Below are 21,384 nucleotides of genomic sequence, written 5' to 3'. Positions count from 1 at the left end.
GATTCTACGGCAGGGGTTCAAACAGCTTCTAGATGCTCTAGCAGAGAACAGCTGTAAAAGCTAAATGAGCTGGAATAAGAGAAATTTTGTATTTCATGTTCAAATACCGCCCCCTGGCCAAGCGATAGCTAGAAGGCTGTTTGACAATGTGAGGTTTCTCCACTCAGATAAGCCTCGGGCCTCCTCGAGGGGAGGAGGCTGAAACGAGGCCTTAGGGTGGGCGCTCGTCCACCGCGATGGGTGTCCTTACGAAGAGAGGAAGATTAGACCCCAAAGAGACGCCGGGAATGCGCGTGCAGAGAGGAAAGAGCACGTGAGGACACAGCAAGAAGGCGGCCCCTGCGAGCCGATGACAGAGGCTCCGAGGGAACCAACCCTGCCCACACCCCAGTCTGGGACACCCAGCCTCCAGAGCCACAAAGAAGTCAATCTTCGTTGCTTAAGACCCCCCAGCCCGTGCTATTTTGCTACGGCAGCCCGAGCTGACTGACACAGCACGGTAAGTCCTCCCTCGGTTAACCGCACTTTATAACATAACCCAGCGGCTTTCAAACTTTTTGACCCCAGCCCACGGTCAGACAGAAGTTTCGCGACGCCGCCCGGCATGTGCACCGTCCATACCCGCGCTTACATGACAGTTTTGAGAAACCACACCAACACCTCCTATGACCCTTGATGCGCTGATATTTTCTATTCTCACCTAACCTGTTTCCTTCTGTTTAAAATGCCGGCAGATGGCCAAAAAACACATGAAAAGATGTTCACCATCACTAATTAGAGAAATGCAAATCAAAACTACAACGAGGTATCACCTCACATGGTCATAATGGCGATCACCACAAAATCTACAAACAATAAATGCTGGAGAGGGCGTGGAGAAAAGGGAACCCTCCTGCACTGTTGGTGGGAATGTAAATTGATACAGCCACTATGGAGAACAGTATGGACGTTCCTTAAAAAACTAAAAATAGAACTACCATATGACCCAGCCATCCCACTCCTGGGCATATACCCTGAGAAAACCATAATTCAAAAAGACACATGCACCCCAATGTTCACTGCAGCACTATTTACAATAGCCAGGTCATGGAAGCAACCTAACTGCCCATCGATAGACGAATGGATAAAGAAGATGTGGTACATATATACAACAGAATATCACTAGGCCATAAAAAGAAATGAACTGGGTCATTAGTAGAGACGTGGATGGACCTAGAGACTGTCATACAGAGTGAAGTAAGGCACAAAGAGAAAAACAAATATCGTATATTAACGCATATATGTGGAATCTAGAAAAATAGTATAGATGATCTTGATCGCAAAGCAGAAATAGAGACACAGACATAGAGAACAAATGTATGGACACCAAGGGGGAGGGGGGGCGGGGGGTGGGAGGAATTGGGAGATTGGGACTGACACACACACACTATTGATACTATGTATAAAATAGATAACTGATGAGAACCTGCTGTATAGCACAGGGAACTCTACTCAGTGCTCTGTGGTGACCTAAATGGGAAGGAAATCCAAAAGAGAGGGGATATATGTGTACATATAGCTGATTCACTTTGCTGTACAGCAGAAACTAACACAACATTGTAAAGCAACTCTACTCCAAGAAAAATTAATTAAAAAATAAATAAATAAAATAAAATAAAATGCGGCAGGGCCCCTCTGTTGAACTCACAATACCCTGAGGGGTCATGGCGTGCGGCACGACTGTCACCGGCTCGCCCGGCGCTGGCCTTGCCCTGGCGGCGCTGTGGAGTCCCGGCACCCCGTGGCGACGGGGCCACGGCAGCTGGGCCAGCAGCCCCCCCACCACCCGGCTCGAGGCCGGATCGCGGCGCAGCACCCCACCTGGAGAGCGGGGACGGGGTGCCGCCCTAGTCAGCAGGAAGCCCCCAGGCAGCGACGGGGTGCAGACCTACCCCGGCCGAGTGCACCATGCACTTGGGCGCTCCGGTCGTGCCCGACGAAAACATGATGAAGAGCGGATGGCTGAAGGGCAGCTGCTCGAACTCCAGCTGGGGGGCTTGCGCACCTTGCCCGGTGGCCAGGAAGTCCTCCAGGAACACGCTGTGGGCAAAAAGGCGCAGGAGACAAACGGTGAAGGTTCTAGAACGCCTGGTGGGGCGGGGGTGCGGAAATCTGTCGAGTCCTCCCGTTCGCCCCCCTCTACGTCTACCTGGGTGACGACCTAGATTCCAGGGACCTGCCTTGTCTGGAAGCTTCCCAAGAGAGAAGGGAGAAGTCGGGGCTCATGGATTCATGCTAATTGAATACAAAGTAACTGAGTGAAAATTTCCGGTTGCTTTTTCTTTTTTTTTTTTAACATTTATTTATTTATTTTGGGTGCTCTGGGTCTTAGTTGTGGCAGGCATGCGGGATCTAGTTCCCCGACCAGGAATCAAACCCGGGCCCCCTGCGTTGGGAGCTCGGAGTCTTACCCACTGGACCACCAGGGAAGTCCCGAAAATTTCCGGTTGCTTTATTAGCACCGCTGATGGGGCCAAGGGCTGTCTCTCCAGAGAATCTAAGCGCTTGGAGAAGGACCCCTTGCAATTAACACATTGGCTGTTTGTATGCAGACTCCGCGGAGGGGGTCTGAAGTGACGCTCAAGTCCTCGGAGCCCAGGCGCACCTCCTGTTTGCTACGAACTGTCTGATTAGCAGACGCCTGGTTTCCCCAAGTTCCCCAAAGGCAAGCTGGAGTCCAGGGAGTCTGAATTCTTCCCCTTCCCCCCAGGAGAAGGGAGGGGAGGAGGTGCCGGCTTGTAAGCTCTTCTGACACCTGAAGGGCACAGCCAGAAAGTGGTGCAAGGTCCCAACTCGAGACTTTCTGTGACAGAAAACCTGCGGGGTAATTGTTCTCACTATTTTCCTGTATCCTGAGGTTTACAATGGCCAGATGCAAATATCTGTCCAGGAACAAATAAAATTAAGCCCAGCTATCGGCTCCAGCCTAAACAGCCTGCCCCTACCCTGCCCCCAAAGCTGCCATAAAGCACCACTGCATGTCACCAAGAACCACTAAAGGGGCTGTTTTCTGAGCAGAAACAGGGTAGCGGAAGCCACGAAGCCACCCTGGGAGAGACGTGGTTTCTCTATTCTGAGATCGGCGGAAACATCGATTCCAAAACCCCGGCCCTGTTCCTCCACTGGTTTAGAAGGGAGAAGAAAGGGAAAAAATCGAAACTACCGTTTTGTCAAATGGAACTTTCTTTCAAGGAAGGGGGAGAAGTCAGTTAAACTCGGCCTGCAGCAAACTGCCAAGGAGAATTACTCTGAAATACAAATGAATGCACACGAAAGTGAAGAAGTGTGCTGTCTCACATGGAAAGGCTCCCTTAAAGATGAGGATGTGGGACCTCCCTGGTGGTCCAGTGGGTAAGACCCCGCACTCCCAACGCAGGGGGCCTGCGTTCGATCCCTGGTCGGGGAACTAGATCCCGCATGCATGCCGCAACTGAAAGATCCCAAATGCCTCAACGAAGATCCCACACGCTGCATCTAAGACCCGGCGCAGCAAAAATAAATAAATACATAAAAATAAATCTTTAAACAAAGAAAAAAAGATGAGGATGTCTCTTGGGGGAGGTGCGGCCATTTGAAACGGGCACCCCAAATAATTCTGAGCGGTAAACAAGCAGACCCTTCCTCTCCAGAGTGTCAGGAAGATTATTCACTGTGGAACCTTCCAGCCAATGAAAGCCCCATTCCACCTCCACCTCCCATCCAAATCCCATTTACACAAAGGGCCCAATCGAATCGGATGCTCCACACAGAGAAAAACGTTTTCTTTCCATCGGTCTATAAATCACAGTAAATAGCGATTACTTTTGTTGCTTCTTCTAAAAAGGAAAAGCCCAAAGGGCAGGCCCCCCACAGAGGCGCAGACACGCTTTCGGTTTATCTGCGGCACCCAGCAATCAAAGGCTGGAGAGCGCTGGGGGCCTGCTTCCTGGGGGGACGGGGGCTGTGGAGCTCTCCGCACTGCCCGAAGTTAAACGAAGTGATTAATGTTACTTCTGGATGCTCTCACTTTCTATCAATCACCAATAAACACATTCAGAAAAATAAAAGCTGGGCCACCACGGGGCCAGCAAACCGCCCTGTTTTCCTCCTGGCCTTTGTGCATACGGCCCCATCAATAAAACCAGGGGAGCTATATTCACGGCGGGGGTGTAATTTATCAAGGTTGGCAGGGTTCCCACAGTCTAGGGGACAGTCCAAGCCCCCCGGCCTGCCTGTAAGGACCTGCACATCCTGACCCGGATGCTCCAGAGGACACAGCCCCCTCTGGCCTGCAGCTGTCACCTGCCCACGATGACAGACGACGTTACTGAGAGCTAACTTCATGCACACTGCTAAGCCTGCGAGGAAGGTACTGTTATCCCCGTTTTCCAGATGCGGAAAACAAGGGACAGAGAGACTGATCACTGGCCCAGGGCCACACAGCTGAGATCTGACCCGAGCAGTGTGGCTCGAGACCATGGCCTTAAGGGAACAGTCACTTTGCTGCAGCTCCCTTCAGCCTCTGGAACCCTGGTACTGCCGCTGTCCCCAGACCCTGCTCACCTCTCAAGGTCCCTCAGGTGTCACCTCCCCCAGGCCCCACAGAGAAGCAACCACGCCCTTCTCTCACCTCCTGGGCACTTCCTGTCCCCCAACTCAGTGAGCATGGCTGTGTCTACTGGGCCGAGTGATCACAGCTCCCCCTTCCTGCAGGTGTGTCTTGTCCCCCCAGCTCGACTGGAAACTTGGGGGACAGCACGTGAGCTTTAGCCCTCTCAGTGCCCCCCAGAGGGCGCCTGCAGAGAACCACTGAGCCACGCGTCCACCCCAGCTGCCTGAATAGCAAGGCCTCCCCCACCACGGCACACACAGGATCCCCACCCGCGGCTCTGCCGCCGCTTCTCATGGGGCCTGAGGCCACTCAGAGACTCCTGCCTGCAGCCCAGACGCGAGGCTAAATGGACAGGTTTACCTGCACAGGTAAACACACCTGATCTCAGAACTCTCTCCTCTATGATGGCTTAAAGAGAGATGAAAAGGTGTATAACAAGAACTTTGGGAAGAATCTCAACTTGGACCAAATCATAATCCATTTTCTTAACTTCTGTGCAGAATTAAGGTGCTCACCATTCTATTCCATGTCAAGGCCTGTGGTCTATTGGCTTATAAATGTCAGAAAAGCAGAGGAAGATGCCAACAGCAACGGCAACAAAAAATAGGTTTTAAAATGAAAAAAAAAAAAACCATATTATGTATGTGTACACCTTTGTGTGGATGCATGTGTGTATATATACATGCATACAAAGATACATACATATGAACCACGTACACAGAGGTGTACATATGTGTGTGCACATATGCACATCCACACACACATGCACCTGTGGATACACATTAGTCACCGTCCAGCACTGCTGTGGCCAATCCAGGGAGCCAGCCTGGCCCCATCCAAGCCCACCACTTCCAAGGGACACGAGACAGGAAGAGTTAGGATGCCTGGGACAGTCTCTGTTCTGCCACTAAGTTACCACGTGGCCCCAAGGGATTCCCCCTGGGGTCCTCGGGTCCCCACCTACAGAAGGACGATTTTTAACTAAGACATCTTGCACCTCTAAAACACTCCAACTCCAGGTGCAAAGATCCAGAGAACCTGCAGCCCGGTGGGACTCTGAGTGGGTTTCACATGCAACCAGTGACCAGCATGTGGCTGGCTTACCTATTTGGAATCTTGGAAATGTCTATCTTCTCTCTGGAGGAAACGTAAGGAATCACCACCACTTTTTTCAGGTCTGCGAGTCCTGAAAGCAGCGGGGAGGAGAAAACACAAGCTTACAGGACACAACATCCCTAGTCGCTAATCTTTTTCTTTTTTGCTGAAACGTAACACAACCTAGGACTGAGACTGCTCCGTTGTTGCAGGGCTCCTGGGACCCCCGGGGGGCTCTCACCCCTGCCCCCCGCCCCCTGCCCCCCGCCCCCCACGCACCTTTAACGACCTGCTGCAGCTTGTCTATGTGGTCGTGCTCTTTGCCATTGTAGACGACGGCCTCCACGGAGAAGATGAGCTTTGGCTGAATCTGAGAAAACCGGTCCAGAACGCCCTAGAGTGGAAGGAAAGAGTCGTCATTGTTCATCCAAAAGGCAAAATCCTCCAGCAGCCAACGGGACGGCTGCATCTCCAGGGAAAGAAAAAGCAGCGTGTCCAGCGCTCTAGCCACGTCCCTGCGTCCCCGTCACCCAGGGGCCAAGAAAGACAGCCAAGCAAACGGGACATGCACCCGAGCCAGGACCATCACTTCAAAGAAAGCATCGGTACAAAGAAACACCGGACGGACTTACAGACATACACTGAGCCTAGCAAATGGGAAAACACAGGGTGAGTATTTGCACGACCACAGAGATCCCCCTTTTTACAGCAAGAGCCTCCCAACACAGCGCCTCTGGCATATGTAAGTGGAGACTCACCTTCCCAGAAGGCAGCTCTGTATGCAAAGTGGTGCCATATTTAGGCCCTCCTTTCATCTTCAATCCAAGAGGTACCTGAATCCCCCGAATGATACGTCTTGCCAAGCAAATGCATGAACTCACAAATGTGTACACTCGTAAACAAGCCCCATGAGAAAAAGCAGGCTCTCCACGCCCAGCTGTCTGTCTCCACACATGGAATCACCGTCCCGCCAAGCACACCCCTCTCCCTGAGAGAAGGCGCAGCCCCCGTGCACATGCGGAACTTGTTTCTGGAACTGCTGTGAACTGCCGCACGCCACCTCATGATGCACTGATACGACCTGCGTGTGACACCGAGGGCGACAGGTACAGGCCCTCTCGGATGGGCTCCCCTCCCACTCCCCTCCCAGCCTGCCAAGTGCACACCGTGGTGGAGCCATTTCCATCCACGAGAACAGCACCTGGAAGGCATCGCCCAGATGGCACTCCTAATCCCTCGGTCCAATGCAGCGGCTCAAGGTCAGTGCCTGGGCTGCTCCAAGGGCACCAGCAGTGATGCCGGAGCCTCCGTGTGAGGACCGGATGGGCAGGGTCTCCACCCTGGCTGCAGATTACAGCCATCTGTGGCGTGACGACTAATTAAACTCATTAGGTAGCTAATTAACTGGCCCGGAGTGGGCCAGGCACCGCTTCTCAGAGCTCCCAGGAGTCAGCAAAGCACACGCCTAAGACAAGGGGAGGCCAGGGCCCCTCGGAGGGGTCCTGGCGACAACAGCATCACTCGGGGCCCCAGACCTACTGAACTGGAAGGTCTGGAGGTGGCCCAGCAATCTGTGTTTTCACAAGCACTTCTGGCGATTCTAACGCACAATAAAATTTGAGACTCTCGGGGCTAAAGATTCAAGGACTGATTCTATTTTCAATGCCGTCGGACTTTCAAGACCAGAAGCTGAATTAACAGAGAAGAGCTGCGGGCGGAGAGGGGGAGGAAGCATTTGTTTATTCCATCTACTGTACCAGGCAACCAAACAGAGTTCTTTCTCCTTGGAACCTATAATCTATGTGGGGGGGGGGGGGGGAGGGGAGTAGCAAAGCAATTATAAATGTTTTTGTTTCCAGTTTCTAATTGTTTTCAGTGAACTATACCCATGGTTTAGGTAGCCAGGAAAACGAAAAGAAGGAAGGCAAGAAGGGAAGGAGGGAGGGAAGGAGGGAGGGAGGGGGGAAAGGAAGGAATTAAAGCCATAAGGAAAAATTAATGATGGACTTGATCAATAAAACCAAAATCTTTTTTCCAAAAAGATCAATAAAATAAGCCTCTTGACAAATCTTACCAAGAAGACAGATATTTCTAGCTAACACTTACATAGTACTTATTACATATCAAGCACTGTCCTAGGCACTTTACTAATATTCACTCACTTAATGCTCTGACATAGAATTATTATTCCCATATTCCAGATGGATAAACTGAGGCATACAACCATACAAAATCGGAAACCACACTTTACTACAGAAAGAGGGAATAATAAATGACAAAGCACTATGTTCAATTTTGTTAATAAATTCATAAAAGCCAGATGAAGTGGATGATTCCCCAAGAAGATATAAATTTATCAAAAATGATTCAAGAAGCAGCAGAACACCTGAAGAGGCAATAACCACAGGAGAAAAAGCAGTCAAAAGTCTATCTCCCCTTTTTTTTCTTTTTTTATTGGCTGCGCTGGGTCTTCATTGCTGCGCGCATTGCTCTCTAGTTGCGGCGGGCGGGCTTCTCATTGTGGTGGCTTCTCTTGTTGCAGAGCACGGGCTCTAGGTGCTCGGGCTTCAGTAGTTGTGGCACGTGGGCTCAGTAGCTGTGGCTCACGGGCTCTAGAGCGCAGGCTCAGTAGTTGTGGTGCACGGGCTTAGGTGCTCCACGGCATGTGGGATCTTCCCGAACCAGGGCTCGAACCCATGTTCCCTGCACTGGCAGGCAGATTCCTAACCACTGCGCCACCAGGGAAGTCCCCAAAGGTCACCTCTTAACACAGACACCAGGGAGGTACAGAATTGCAGGCAAGTGCCACCAAATCCTCACACACTAGGACATTCCTTTTCTATAAACCATTACAGAGGACAGAAAGAGACAGAGAACACACAAACCGAAAAAGAGATTAGACCATAGTAATTTACTACACTAAGAGATTAAAGGGAAAAATTTTTGATTATCTTAAAAGCTTTCAAGAAAATGCAACATGCTTTCCTCCCAAAAAGCTTTAATAAGCTGGAAACTTCCTCACTGACAAATGGTGTCTTGCAGAAATCTATGGCAAACACATCACTCTTGATGGTAAAGATAAGAGTCCTGGTGGGAATTCCCTGGAGGTCCAGTGATTAAGGACTCTGTGTGCTTCCACTGCAGGGGGCACAGATTCGATCCCTGATCAGGAATTAAGATCCCGTATGCCGCAGTGTGGCCACAAAAAAAAAAAAAAGAGTCCTGGTAAAGAACAGACACTAGCTTCCGTGCGCGGACTTCCACGCTCTCCTGGCGCCCCCGTCTAGCAAGGAGCCTGGAGCTGGCAGGAGGGAACCAAGCAGCGGACGATAGGAAGGGCTACGAAGAAAGCCGGTGAGACCCGCCAGAAGAACCATTAGAACCGGGTTCGGCAAGGTGGCCATGTACAAACTCCACACAGCAAAATAAACAGTATGCCTGGACCCCAGGATTCTAAGAGGGACAGAGAGTCCGCGCTTTAGCTGGGAGGAACATTTTTGCCAATAAAAACCCCTACCTGCACTGAGCGCTCACATGCGCCTCTCCAGCTGGTGACGGGCACTCACACATCTGAGGTCAGGCCCCCAGGAGCGGGCGGGGCTGCGATCGCCCCCACATCCTTGGTGAGACAGGACCAGGGTAAGTCATTTGCCCAAAGCTTCACAACCTGCCGGTGGCAGAGCTGGAGTTACAGCCTGCTCGCTGTGCCACGGGGGCTGACGCTCTTAACCACAGCGCTGACTCCGCACAGGAAAGACCAGCCCTGGGGACAGGGAACCAAAGGGCGGCAGAAGAGAGCCAGGACTGGGGTCCCCGAACACCGAATCGTGAGGAGGACGCGAGAACCATGGCCAGCGCATCCCAGGAAGGCCCCGGAGAGCACCTCTGCCCAGGGGCATCTAGGGGAGCGGCCTCGGCAGCCAGGAGGGAGGGGGAGGCCAGGAGGGAGGGGGAGGCCGTGCTGATCAGAGGGCACCAAGAGAAGAGCCCCGGGCAGGGGGAGCTGGCCCAGGGAAGTGAAAGAATTTCTAGAAAGCCTGGAGCCAGGGAGGAGCTGGATGAGGCCAGACTGGAGAGCCCTGGAAGGCGGCAGAGATTTCTCCATGACGCCCAGCGTCCCTCCTGGTGGGCTAGCCCACACAGGTGGGAGGACCAGACAGCAGTGACCTGGGGCTCAGACATCACAGAGGTGGCCCTTCCTCACAGGGAGAGAGAACAGACAGCAAAGACGACAAGTGTTTCACAACCAGAGGTCAGAACTTGGCACCATGGAAAGACTCTGGAGACCTCACGACACGGTGGCAGTGTTCCTGGCGGGTCAAGAGCCGGTCAGGATCTCTGAGCGTCAGAAACCAGCTGCTGGCCTGCTCTGGTCCAGGAGAGGGCTGCTCAGTCGAGAACTGCTTTCACGTCACGATGAAAGGAACACACCTGTGATTGTGCAGCTGCCCCAAATACGACGCTGAGCAACCAGTCAGGCCCTGAAACCAAGAGCCCATCCGATGCGGGATCAAGTGGACGGCCACCCAGTGCGAGAAGAACAGCTGTCCTATTTATGTGCACAAACGCACACGTGTGCACGTGTACACACACACACACGCGCGTGCAGCGACCTGAAAGGGCTCTGTGAGGGGGAGGGCTCCAGGCTGCCCTCTGAGATGTGTGGATATCAGAGGTCGGACTCCCCCGATGTCTGTGAAAAAGCCCCCCACTCAAAGGTAAACAGTGAAACACAGAAAAAACCAAACGTCAAAGCACACAGGACCTGGAGGTCTTGGTGAGGCTGGCAGGTTGGGGACCCAAAGAACAAGCAGCGCCGCACCTGGAGATGCCCACGAGCCCAACGCGGGCGGGAAATCCAAGCAGATAGGGTGGGAGACATGGGAGAGGTGGAGGAAGGGGCACGCGGTGAGGAGAGGGGCAGGGGCAGGGCAGACGCAGAGCCAAGGGGCTTCAAGAGAAGTGAGGAATGGTCCCCAGCATCCTCGAGCAAAGGCGGTGTCCCCATCCCTCCCTGGGGCAGCCTGCACAGACAGGCATACGGCCTGCCAACAGACGGGGTCCTTTCATCACCAGCCTGGCAAGGCGAGGGGAGGTCACCACCGCATTTGTGGGCAGGTGAATCCACGTGTATGGAGACCCCGCCCCCATACCTGTAAACAGCCTGGTAACCATCCCACACGCGTGCGCCACGGGGCTAGAACTTACTTCACAGTCAGTAATGATGTGACCCCATTGTAAAAGAAACAAATAATTAAAATCAGGATTTGCAAGAGTGGCAATTTTCCCTTTATTATAGAGAAAATTCTTCAGTGATTTGCAGCAAATAATTCAAAGTAGGAAAAACATTCGTGTTTCACTGCAAATTTCAGCAACGTACCCTTTACTGAAACCGGGAGACCATCTAAAGTGTAAAATGGTGATGTCGGAAATTAAGAACACGAGCCTCCTTTTTTTTTTTCCTTTTTGGCTGTGTGGCATGCAGGGTCTCAGTTCCCCGACCTGGCGTCGAATCCCTGCCCCCTGCAGTGGAAGCTCAGAGTCCCAACCACTGGACCACCAGGGAAGTCCCAGGAGCCTCCTTTTAAAGCAGAGATTTGCAAACCATTGAAGAGGACAGTCCTGGGCCCCCGGGACCCCTCTGTCCCGCCCCAGGCCGCACCTCGTCATTAACTCTAGATGCTTCCCTGCAGATTTTAGCTACTGGAAAAGAACAGAGAAGAAATCTGAGGCTCTGGAGTCATTGCTTTGTCCCAGGTCCTTAGCACACAGGTACCGGTGCCCACGTGAGCAAGCGCTGCGTCTCGTGACCCGGACCAGGGCTTCCTGGCCAGGAGGGCTCACCCTTGGGAGCTGGCAGGTGGTGCCAGCAGCCGGGGGCCCTGCACCAGGCTGATACATTAACTGTCATTCACTGCTCAACAATCACTCCAAAGGACCGTGCACATGGCTACCTGCCTCTGGCTCTACACTAGGGTCCCAGCAAAATGAGGACCGCCTCCCGGAACTCAGGGCAGAGCGAAGCATCTTAGCAGAACGGCGTTTGGCCCTGTCACTTTCTGACTGAATAGAGGGCTCTCCTGAGGCTCAGGCCATCACGCCCACAAAGATCTCCCGCAAGCACCTGTGCTGAAGGTCGCGGCCGGGGCGGAGCCACGCTGCCGTCTAGTGCGCATGCGCTTCCAGCGAGAGCCGCCACCCCGGAAAACACGAACCAGCCTCAAACCAGGGGAGGAACGCCGGGGATGCCGCTCCAGAGCCACCCGCTGGCTGCATCCTCTACACAGCAGGACCTGGGACCAGAGTCAGCCAGAGTGGCCTGCGGTGGTGACATTTTGCACAAGACAGACCCACGAGGATGGGCGCAGGGTCAAGGCCAGCTGCTGCTACAGGCAAGCAGGAGGTGGCTGGGCCCCAGCCCGTCCCCTGAGCCTCCCGCCCTGCACCAGGTGGCTCAGACCCACCACCCGAGGCCAGCCCAGGAGCTCTGCTCTCTGTGAAGCCCTCGGGCAGGGGCTTGTCCGGGCCCTAGAAGGCCACGCCCACGCCCCCACGCTCCACAATGCTTCTCCAACATCACACCTGCTTACAAGTTCCAATTCACTCGAGAACGCCCACTCGCTACTCATTAGGAACAGCTGACATTCACTGAGCTTGGGGGTAGGTCGAGCGCTGTCCCAACCCTAGATGGGTGCCAATGGTGCTGTCCTCACAAGCCCTCCTACGGTGTGTCCCCGAGGACACAGAGACAGGAAGCGGCAGAGGCGGATTCAAACCCAGGCAAGAGCCTGCCTGCTGGTAACCTCCTCGCCACGTGCCTTCTCCAGCCCCGAGGCTCCTTCACCGCTTCCCGGCAGCACAGCTCAAGGCCTGCTGAGGGATCCAAGGACAACAGGGTCCCAACCCTCCAGGACCCCCCACGAGGACGGCCTGGTCCCAAGCAGCTCACACGGCCGCACAGAGGGCCTTGGGGACCAAGAGGCCCCCTGGAGCTCCGGGCTCAGGTCAGTCCTGGCTTCCCTGGGTGGTCCGGGGTGGAGGCAATCTGGGAGAGGCCCAGCAAAGCCCCAGGAGGCACAACCACGGCCACCAGCAGTGAGATCTGCGGTGACCACCCCCTCCCCGAACTCAGCAGGACCCAGTCCTCATCCCACGGGGCCAGGGCCGGCCTCAGCCAATCGCCTCACTGCTCCAGGCCTCTGTGTCGCAGAAGCACGTCTGTCCCTCCTCCGCACGGGGTGGGGGGAGATGAGAAATACCTTGAGAGACCTCCCTGGTGGTCCAGCAGTTAAGAATTCACGTTCCCAACGCAGGGGGCCCAGGTTCGATCCCTGGTCAGGGAACTAGATCCCGCATGCATGCCGCAACTAAAAAGATCCCGCGTGCCACAACTAAGACCCGGTGCAGCCAAATAAATAAATAAATATTTTTAAAAAGCAAAGAAATACCTTGAAAACCTTTTCCAGAAGAGCAAGCCTCAAGGCAGAGGTTGAGTATCAAGCTCACACCCAAAATGCCCAGCCTGTGGACAAGGCACGTGGACTGCAGAGCACGGAGCTGGAAGAGCGCCGTCCCCGCACCTGTGTCCTAAGTGTATCAGTCCTCCCGCGTCAATCACAGGCCCACGCAGTCTACGCTCGTATCATGAGGCTCTCTCTTCCTGATGCCCCTGCTTTGCACGTGAGGAGAAGTAACTCACCCAGGGATGCACGGCCAGCAAAGCCAGGCCAGCCCTTGGCCCCTGGGCTGCACTGACCGGTGCCCAGCACAGGGCCCACGCCCAGAGCAGAGGAAGAACGGTCAGGGACGTGGACGCCCGGCATGTCCTCTAACGGGCCTGGCCTCGTGGCTCCTGAGGGTCCCTCATCCCCGAGGTTCTGCAACCAGGAAAGGTCCCCAATCAGGAAGTGGGGGTCCCAGCAAGTCCTACTCTGCCGCTTCTTCCTTCCCTATGGTGGGGCTCTGTGTGTGCTTCCTGCCCCCACCTGGGCCACTCCGCAGCGGGCGCACCCTGGTCCCTGGTGCCCTTGGGGTCTACGGGGATAAAGAGGCCCGCCACCCTCCCGCTCAGAGCACAAAGCTCAGCCCCAAAGTAAGAGGTCAGAAATGGCAACTATGGAGCAAATTCTCCGTAAGCCAACCTTCCGTGAGCAAATCTGCAGAGGATAAACATCACAAAACCTCACGTGGTCATGAAGTCACCGGAGCCGTGACCGGGCATCTCCTGCTGGATACTCACAACACCGCCTGTCGCGTGTAACACACACTAACGCAGCCAATACACACGGCTAGGCGTGAGGAACATTGGAAAGGAAGGAAGGATCGTTTACTTTTAGACTTAAAAAGAGATTCAGCTACTTCTGGCTCCTTCTCTCCTGCTGATCTCCAGTCACCAGCCGGGGAGACGGGAGGCCATCGTGACACCGTTTCCTCCCAGCCTTGCCGGTCCTGCCCCGCGGCTGCCTATACCCCGACCCAAGATGTCATGGGGAAATCACATGGAATGTTCCCCCGCGGGGGCCACACACCCAGGGCACTTGAGGGGACCCCGACTCACGTTCACGCCGAAGTCTGGGGACGTGGAGCTCCAGATGGCGCCAATGCTCGTGGCCGCCAGCATGGCCTCCACGGCGTGCACACTGTTGGGTAAATAACCTGTGGAGGGGATACAGGGAGAAAGCCTGGTTCAGGGTGAGGTGAGGATGCCGCGGACTTCCACAAGCACCTCCCAGAGTCACGGCGGGAGTGGGGAGAGGGGCTGGCTGTGAGCGGCTCACAGAGCAGGGCTAGGCCCAACCCACCCGCCTTGACATCTCCTGCTCGGATGACCCAATCGCTGCCGCCAGCCTGACCACTTCCCGTCACCACCCCCTCCAACGCATTCTGATCAGGGATCCCTGCACGATGCCGGCCTCTTCTCGCTCCGCTCCGCCTCCCACTCTGGGCTCAGTCACAACAGCCTCCCTTCAGTTCTAAGCTCCCCCTGCCTCACGGCCTTTGCACAAGCTGCCTGCGTTGCCTGGACACTTCCACCCACACCAGCCTTCCCTACTCATCCTTCAGCTCTGAAGGCAAATGGAACCCCCTCAGGGAAGCCTTCTCCAAGGCCACCCCATGAACTCAGGTCCCCTGGCCAGTCGCCCACAAAGCACACCGGATTTCTCCCTCACCAGATCTAGCATAATAATCACCTAAGTATAATCATTATAACTGGCAACTGCATATCTGGTTCTCCCGTGAGGGCAGGGACGTTGCCTGTCTTGCTCCCTGCTTTACCAATGCCTTTTGGTACGCCCTGCCGATCAAGGTCCGCAGATATTGGTCTACTGGCCGGCTGGTGGGTGGATGTTTGGATGGAGGGAGGGAAGGAGAGGCTGCAGGGGAACGATGACTGAGCAGAGCCGTCAAGACGTCTACAACCCTGCCAGGGACTCAGCCCTCCATCTAGTAGGAAGCCGAGCTTTTTTTTTTTTTTTTTTGGCCACACCACGCGGCCTGCGGGATCCTAGTTCCCCGACCAGGGATCGAACCCGGGCCCCCTGCAGTGGAAGCGCGGAGTCTTAACCACTGGACCGCCAGGGAAGTCCCCTGGGCTTTTATGATAATAGCGGCAGAGACTCTTCATGGACGAGAAGACTACGATCAATTAAACAGATCGTCCTAAACGCTCCAGAGGAAAGGATCTGTGCACGAGGCACCAGGGAGAAGAAGGTCCAGGGCCTCCCCTGAGCACGGCTCCCTGGGTGACACAGAAGCCCTCTGGGCTCCAGCACCCCGAGGTGCCCGGGACAGCTCTCCCGCTGCCCCTCCTCCCATGGCGCTGAACTGCCTACTTGACCACAGCGGTGGGTACTTCGTTTCTTTGGGTTCACTGCATCTCCCCTGCTGGGTGTCCCGTGGGGCAGGGGTCGTGCACTGCTCACACGGCCCCCGGGCTCCGCCCAGCCCTGGCACACAGCAGGCCCGCTGACGGACGTCGGCTGCCGAGAAGAGACTTGGCTGTGAGCGTACTGAGGTGCCTCCACGGTGCCGTCGCCCCAGGCAGGGCGGGACTCACCACCCAGGGAGGCTGGGTGACCTGCTGGCTGTGGGGCCTGACACGCAGCCAGGAGATGCCCGCTTCACAGACGAGGAACAGCGCCGTGAGCAGCTGTAACTGCATCTTTGAAGGCCTCCAAGCATCTCCCCATTCAGTCCCCCTCTGCACTCTTCCCTAGCGCTCTCTTCTGGGAAACACAGTCCCCTGTCCTAGTAACTGTGATCAGGTCAAATTAGAATCCAAGATGTGACACTCAAGAAGGTGGTGTCACCAAGCACCAGCCTGATTCTGAGAAGTCAAGGGCAACGGAGCAGGCGTCCCCCAAGTAAGCACGGCCAAGCGGGAGCCCCAGTATATCCTGTTCTCCGTTTCTCCTTCTCAAGAAACGTTTGCTTCAAAGGGAGATTTTTAAAAATGAAAATTGGAGGGAAGAAAAATTACTGGATGGTAGAAGAACCTTTTGAATTCCTTTTCTAGACAAATTAAACTGGACCAAGAAGAACCCAAGATACTGAGGTTTCAACCACAAAAATGCCTGCTCTGACCCAGCACTCTCATGCATTCATCCAATAAACACTCATTATACACCTACTATGCGCCAGGTACCCGCGGACTGAGATGCAGCAGTGAAGAGAAGACAAAGCCCCATCCTCTGGTACTGGAGGACAGACAGACGTGTGCACACACACACACACACACACACAAATAATCCTGTGACTTCAAGGAGGCAGTAAGGCGACAAAGGAAAATAAAGCGGGGTGCAGAGGGAGTGGTGATGGATTTTTCCACAGGACAGCACGGATGGCTTCTGAGCAGAGACCTCAATGAACCAGGGTAAACCCTTGGATCTGTAGGAGAACATTCCATCCAGGGCTGAGACAGGCGATAATGTGGCACCATCCCTTACACATCCTTTACTATTCATTCCTCTCCAGTCAAGTAACACAGCGAGCGGTCGCTCCATGCCCAGCTCCATCATCTGAGAAGGAGACTCGGGGTCTGGCCCCTTCACGTGGTTTACACAGGGTAAGGCTGTCCTCTTTGCAAACACACTCCGAGTGCCCACTTGCAGTGAGTCCCCCGGGAGAGGCACGGTCACGCCAACAAGCCCGGTGGCTTCTCCTGCTGACGTCCCAGCCTGCAGCCCTGGTCCCATGGCCCCCGGAGGTGGGGAGGGCAGCCCAGCAGCCAGACCCCCAGGCCTCGTGGGTTTTAGAGCCAAACAAAGGAGACTGATGCTCAAATAATCACAAAACCAAACAGATGACTACCAATGACGCATCCTTTGAAGAATGAAAACAAGATGCCGACAGAGGGTCCAACAGGAGGGCCTGGCTCAGGGGCAACCAGGGGGCTTCCCTGAGTGAGGCCATCTGGGGACAGAGCTGGGGGCAGGTGGGGCAGTGGCCGGCTTCCCAACAAAGGCTCTGCCGGACACTCATAGGACAGGGGCCAGGAGGGGAGCGCGGAGGCAGGAAGGAAGCGAGCGCGTGGGGCCGCCGACCCGGCTCCAGGTTCTCGTTCCCACCCTGGAGGCAGCGGGGGTCAGCGAGCCTCCAAGCAGGGGATGGACACCATCGATGCCACTGGGGTTGGTGCCACGAGTGAAGTCGTGTGGCCAGAGGACAGAGAAGCCCTCTTCTTTGGTTTAAGAATAAGATCTGATGCCTGATCCCGGAAAGAGCAATTTAAACTCTGACCCCAGCACTGCAGCAAAAAGCATACAGAACCCCAGCCGGACCCAGACTGGGAACCACCCCTGGACACATCCGTCATTGTCACCAGCTCCTCCCGGGGTGCGTGTGGATGGGCAGGGGCAAGAAAGCCCACCTAACTTCTCCGCCCACGAGAGACTCTGCATAACAAGCCCCTCAGCCTCTCTGCTGCCCTGTTTAAAGATGCAGAAACTCGAGGTCCAGGGAGGAGAAAGTCCTCATCCAAACCCACAGGCCCAAAGGCAGCGCCAGGCACCGAGGGAAGGTCTCCTGGCTCCAGGGAGCGGATGCTGCTAAACAAATTCTCACCAGGAAGAACTAAGTGGGAGAAGCCGCGCTGAGCGAGGAGGCCCAGGCGGGGATCCCAAGGAACAGCGTGGCCTAGGGCCACCAGCCCGGCACCAGGAAACGCGGGCCCAGGCGCACGCTGCCATATCGCGGCACCAAATAATTACAATCCGTTGTTCAACAGATGTGTGATGAAGTGTCCTGGCTGTCAGATTTCACGCCTCACTAACTCTCAGGGAATTTCCTGGCAGTCGAGTGGTTAGGACTCTGTGCTCTCACTGCCGAGGACCCGGGTTCAATCCCTGGTCGGGGAACTAAGATCCCACAAGTGGCTCAGCCAAAAAAAAGTAACTCTCTATTTATTATCTCCAGAGGCTGAGTATATCCACATACTTTCAGTTAACGACCTTATGAACTGAAATTGTCTATAGTGTTTAAATCAACACCCGTTTTTTTTAATAAAATCCTTTCCAAATTAAAAAAAAAAAAATGGTTAGTTTACTTTTCTCTTCTGGGCCTCGGTTTTTCATCTGGGAAACAAGCAGGCTGGCGGCACCTGCCCTGGCGTCTGTGGGTCAGAGGACATCAGTCTAGTGAGTCTCTCCACTGATAAAACTCCCTCTGCTGGGTTTTGGGGATTAGGAATCAGTCCACAATCGTGTCAGCACAGATGGCGAAAATCACAGAATGGAAACCAGCCCTCAGGAATGCCTCAGGAAAGCATCGAGTTGGAGGTGGGCAGGCCCAGAAACTGCAGCAGCTTTTCCCGACCTTGGAAGGGGTCCTGGCTCTGTCATCAAGGACCTGATGAACTTTCTGGTTTGTGTTTAGTTTAAGGTCCACATTTCATTAAAAAAAAATAATAACTAATGCATTAAAAAATTATTATTAATAATAATAGTAGACGTCTGTGAGCACTGGCTCAGGAGGACATGCCCACGTGGAGGCCGGGAGCCGGGGACCCTCACAGCCCGGCTCACTGTGGCTGGGCCGCCCTTGCAACGATCGTCCCTCTTCGTCTGGTTTGTGCCGCACGTGTACACACGCGAAGCCGTGTGCGTGCAATCTGACCCGACGCCACCTCCTTCCTTCCAAGCCACCCCCCTGCCCCCACTGTGACAGGCGCCAGAAGTACCCACCGATGACCCGGTCTCCTCTCCTCACGCCCATCTTCCTCATCGCCGCGGCGTACAAAGCCACCTGTCGCCGCAGCTCTTCAAAACTCACCTTCTCGATCTCCTCCCTGCCTTCCCCTGGGAAGAGAAAAAGGACAGGTCATCCTCGGACCATCCTAAAAAGAGAGGTTCTGAGTCACAGACACGGATGAAAACTCACACCTGTTAAAACACAGGTTAGAGATACGCGCCCGGGAGACGCTACACAGGTGCAGGGGACGTAAACCAGATGCAGGTTTACCTGACGTTCCGGAAAAGAAAGGCTTGGGAAAGGGCGTCCTTGAGACGCACGCCCAGAATTTGCCATTTAAAGATTCTTTTTTTACTATTGGGAATGTTTTTATTAAGTGAAGAATCCTTTGATTTGGTTGTGATTTTTTTTTTTTAATTAATTTATTTTTGGCTGTGTTGGGTCTTCGTTTCTGTGCGAGGGCTTCCTCTAGTTGTGGCAAGCGGGGGCCACTCTTCATCGCGGTGCGCGGGCCTCTCACTATCGTGGCCTCTCTTGTTGCGGAGCACAGGCTCCAGACGCGCAGGCTCAGTAGTTGTGGCTCACGGGCCTAGTTGCTTCGCGGCATGTGGGATCTTCCCAGACCAGGGCTCGAACCCGCATCCCCTGCATTGGCAGGCAGATTCTCAACCACTGCGCCACCAGGGAAGCCCTGGTTGTGATTTTTTTAATATAATTTTCCAAGGGCTGGGGGAGGAGGAGGGGAAATCAGTGTTTAGTGGAAAAGTTCCACTAAACACTTTGGAAAGTTGTTTCAGTGAAAAGGTTCCAGGGATCTACTGCACAACAATGTGAATATACTTAACACCACTGAATTGTACATTTAAAAATGGTTAAGATGGTAAAGTTAGTATTTTGTGTTTTTCACCATAAAAAAAAAAAAAAAAAGGTGCCGAGCTATTGTTTGGAAATCATACGCTGCAGGTTCTGAGTGCTTCGGAGCCTCTCTGCACACGTGGCCCCGTCACACCACGAGAGGAAAATCTGAGTAGCTGTCGGGACTCACGTGCCACGTAAAGGGCCACTCCGTCATTTTCCCCGTGTTGCAGGAGGTTTTCCGCATAGTTGAGGCGACTGCCTTTGAACCACTCAGGGACGTCCGCAATCCCTTTGGACGTGTCCACGACCTACAGAGGACGACAGCAAACCGAGACACGCACGTGTGTGAGAGCAACACCAGATACACAGAAGCGATTCTGCGTCACAGGAGGCCAGCTAACTCGCCGGCCCAAGGCATCACTAGATCGCTGTATAGACTGAACGCTGACCTGGCCCAAAGGCTTGAAACTGAAAACAGAAATGAATGCAGAACAGAAATGTGTACCTGACAGTTGCTGAGAGTAGATCTTAAGCATTCTCACCACAAAAAAAAAAAAAAGAAAAAGAGAAAGAAAAAGAAAAAGGTAACTGTGTGAGGTGACGGATGTGTCAGTTATCTTGGTACGCCTTCCACAAGGCACATGTGTATCAAATCATTCACGTGTACACTTGAAATAGATACAATTATATGTATCAGGAATTCCCTGGTGGTCCAGTGGCTAAGACTCCGCGCTCCCTACGCAGCGGGCCCGGGTTCGATCCCTGGTCAGGGAACTAGATCCCACACGCATGCCACAACTAAGAGTTCGCATGCCGCAACTAAGGAGCACGCCTGCTGTTACTAAGACCCAGCGCGACCAAAAAAAAAAAAAAAACAAATTATATGTATCAATTATTCCTCACTAAAGTTAAAAGAAAATTAATGCCAAGGGAAAACACCGCCCCACTAATTTAGTCTGTTAATTATTAAGCACCTACTTTATGAGCGATGCTGATGAGAAAAGGACAGAGAGACAGACACGGCAGCTGCCGCGTGTTCCAGGGCTGACCAGACCGTGGAAACCAGGAGATCAAAGTGCACGGCCCACCGGACACCCCGCCACAGTTTTTAGGAATCTGGATCCGTGCCTCCTCCCTCAGGGCTGGAACCTTGGTTTCTTCTCCAGGTGAACCTTTCAGAATGGCTCACCCCATAATCAAACCAAACACACAACAGACTTCTTATTCCCTGGATATTTATTGAGGGAATAAATAAAAATCTCTAAAATCCAGGTAAATAACAAAACTACTGATACTTTAAAAAACAATTACAGGGGGCTTCCCTGGTGGCGCAGTGGTTGAGAATTCGCCTGCCAATGTAGGGGACACGGGTTCGAGCCCTGGTCTGGGAAGATCCCACATGCCGTGGAGCAACTAAGCCCTTACGCCACAACTACTGAGCCTGAGCTCTAGAGCCCGTGAGCCACAACTACTGAGCCCGCGTGCCACAACTACTGAAGCCCGCGTGCCTAGAGCCCGTACTCTGCAACAAGAGAAGCCACCACAATGAGAAGCCCACACACCACAACAAAGAGTAGCCCGCACTCACCGCAACTAGAGAAAGCCCGCGCGCA

General features: G+C 53.9%; 1 protein-coding gene across 3 annotated transcripts in view; it reads right to left on the bottom strand.

The window, feature by feature from the left end:
* The window catches only part of BRI3BP (BRI3 binding protein), a 108,959-nt gene that overhangs the window by 25,980 nt on the left and 61,595 nt on the right, over positions 1-21,384 (bottom strand). For all 3 annotated transcript variants that reach the window (XM_082353234.1, XM_082353233.1, XM_082353232.1), the window contains exons 6-11: positions 19,959-20,079; positions 18,907-19,020; positions 14,283-14,380; positions 6,005-6,119; positions 5,735-5,816; positions 1,932-2,079 (exon numbers count right to left, since the gene is read on the bottom strand). In XM_082353234.1, coding sequence (XP_082209360.1) covers positions 1,932-2,079; positions 5,735-5,816; positions 6,005-6,119; positions 14,283-14,380; positions 18,907-19,020; positions 19,959-20,079 — 678 coding nt within the window. The remainder of the gene's footprint in view (positions 1-1,931; positions 2,080-5,734; positions 5,817-6,004; positions 6,120-14,282; positions 14,381-18,906; positions 19,021-19,958; positions 20,080-21,384) is intronic.

This window comes from Balaenoptera borealis (assembly GCF_965194805.1).
Source record: "Balaenoptera borealis genome assembly, chromosome: 14".
NCBI classification, from domain to species: Eukaryota; Metazoa; Chordata; class Mammalia; order Artiodactyla; family Balaenopteridae; genus Balaenoptera; species Balaenoptera borealis.
Note: the sequence above shows the minus strand (reverse complement) of the source record. Positions and strands in the feature narration are given on the sequence as shown.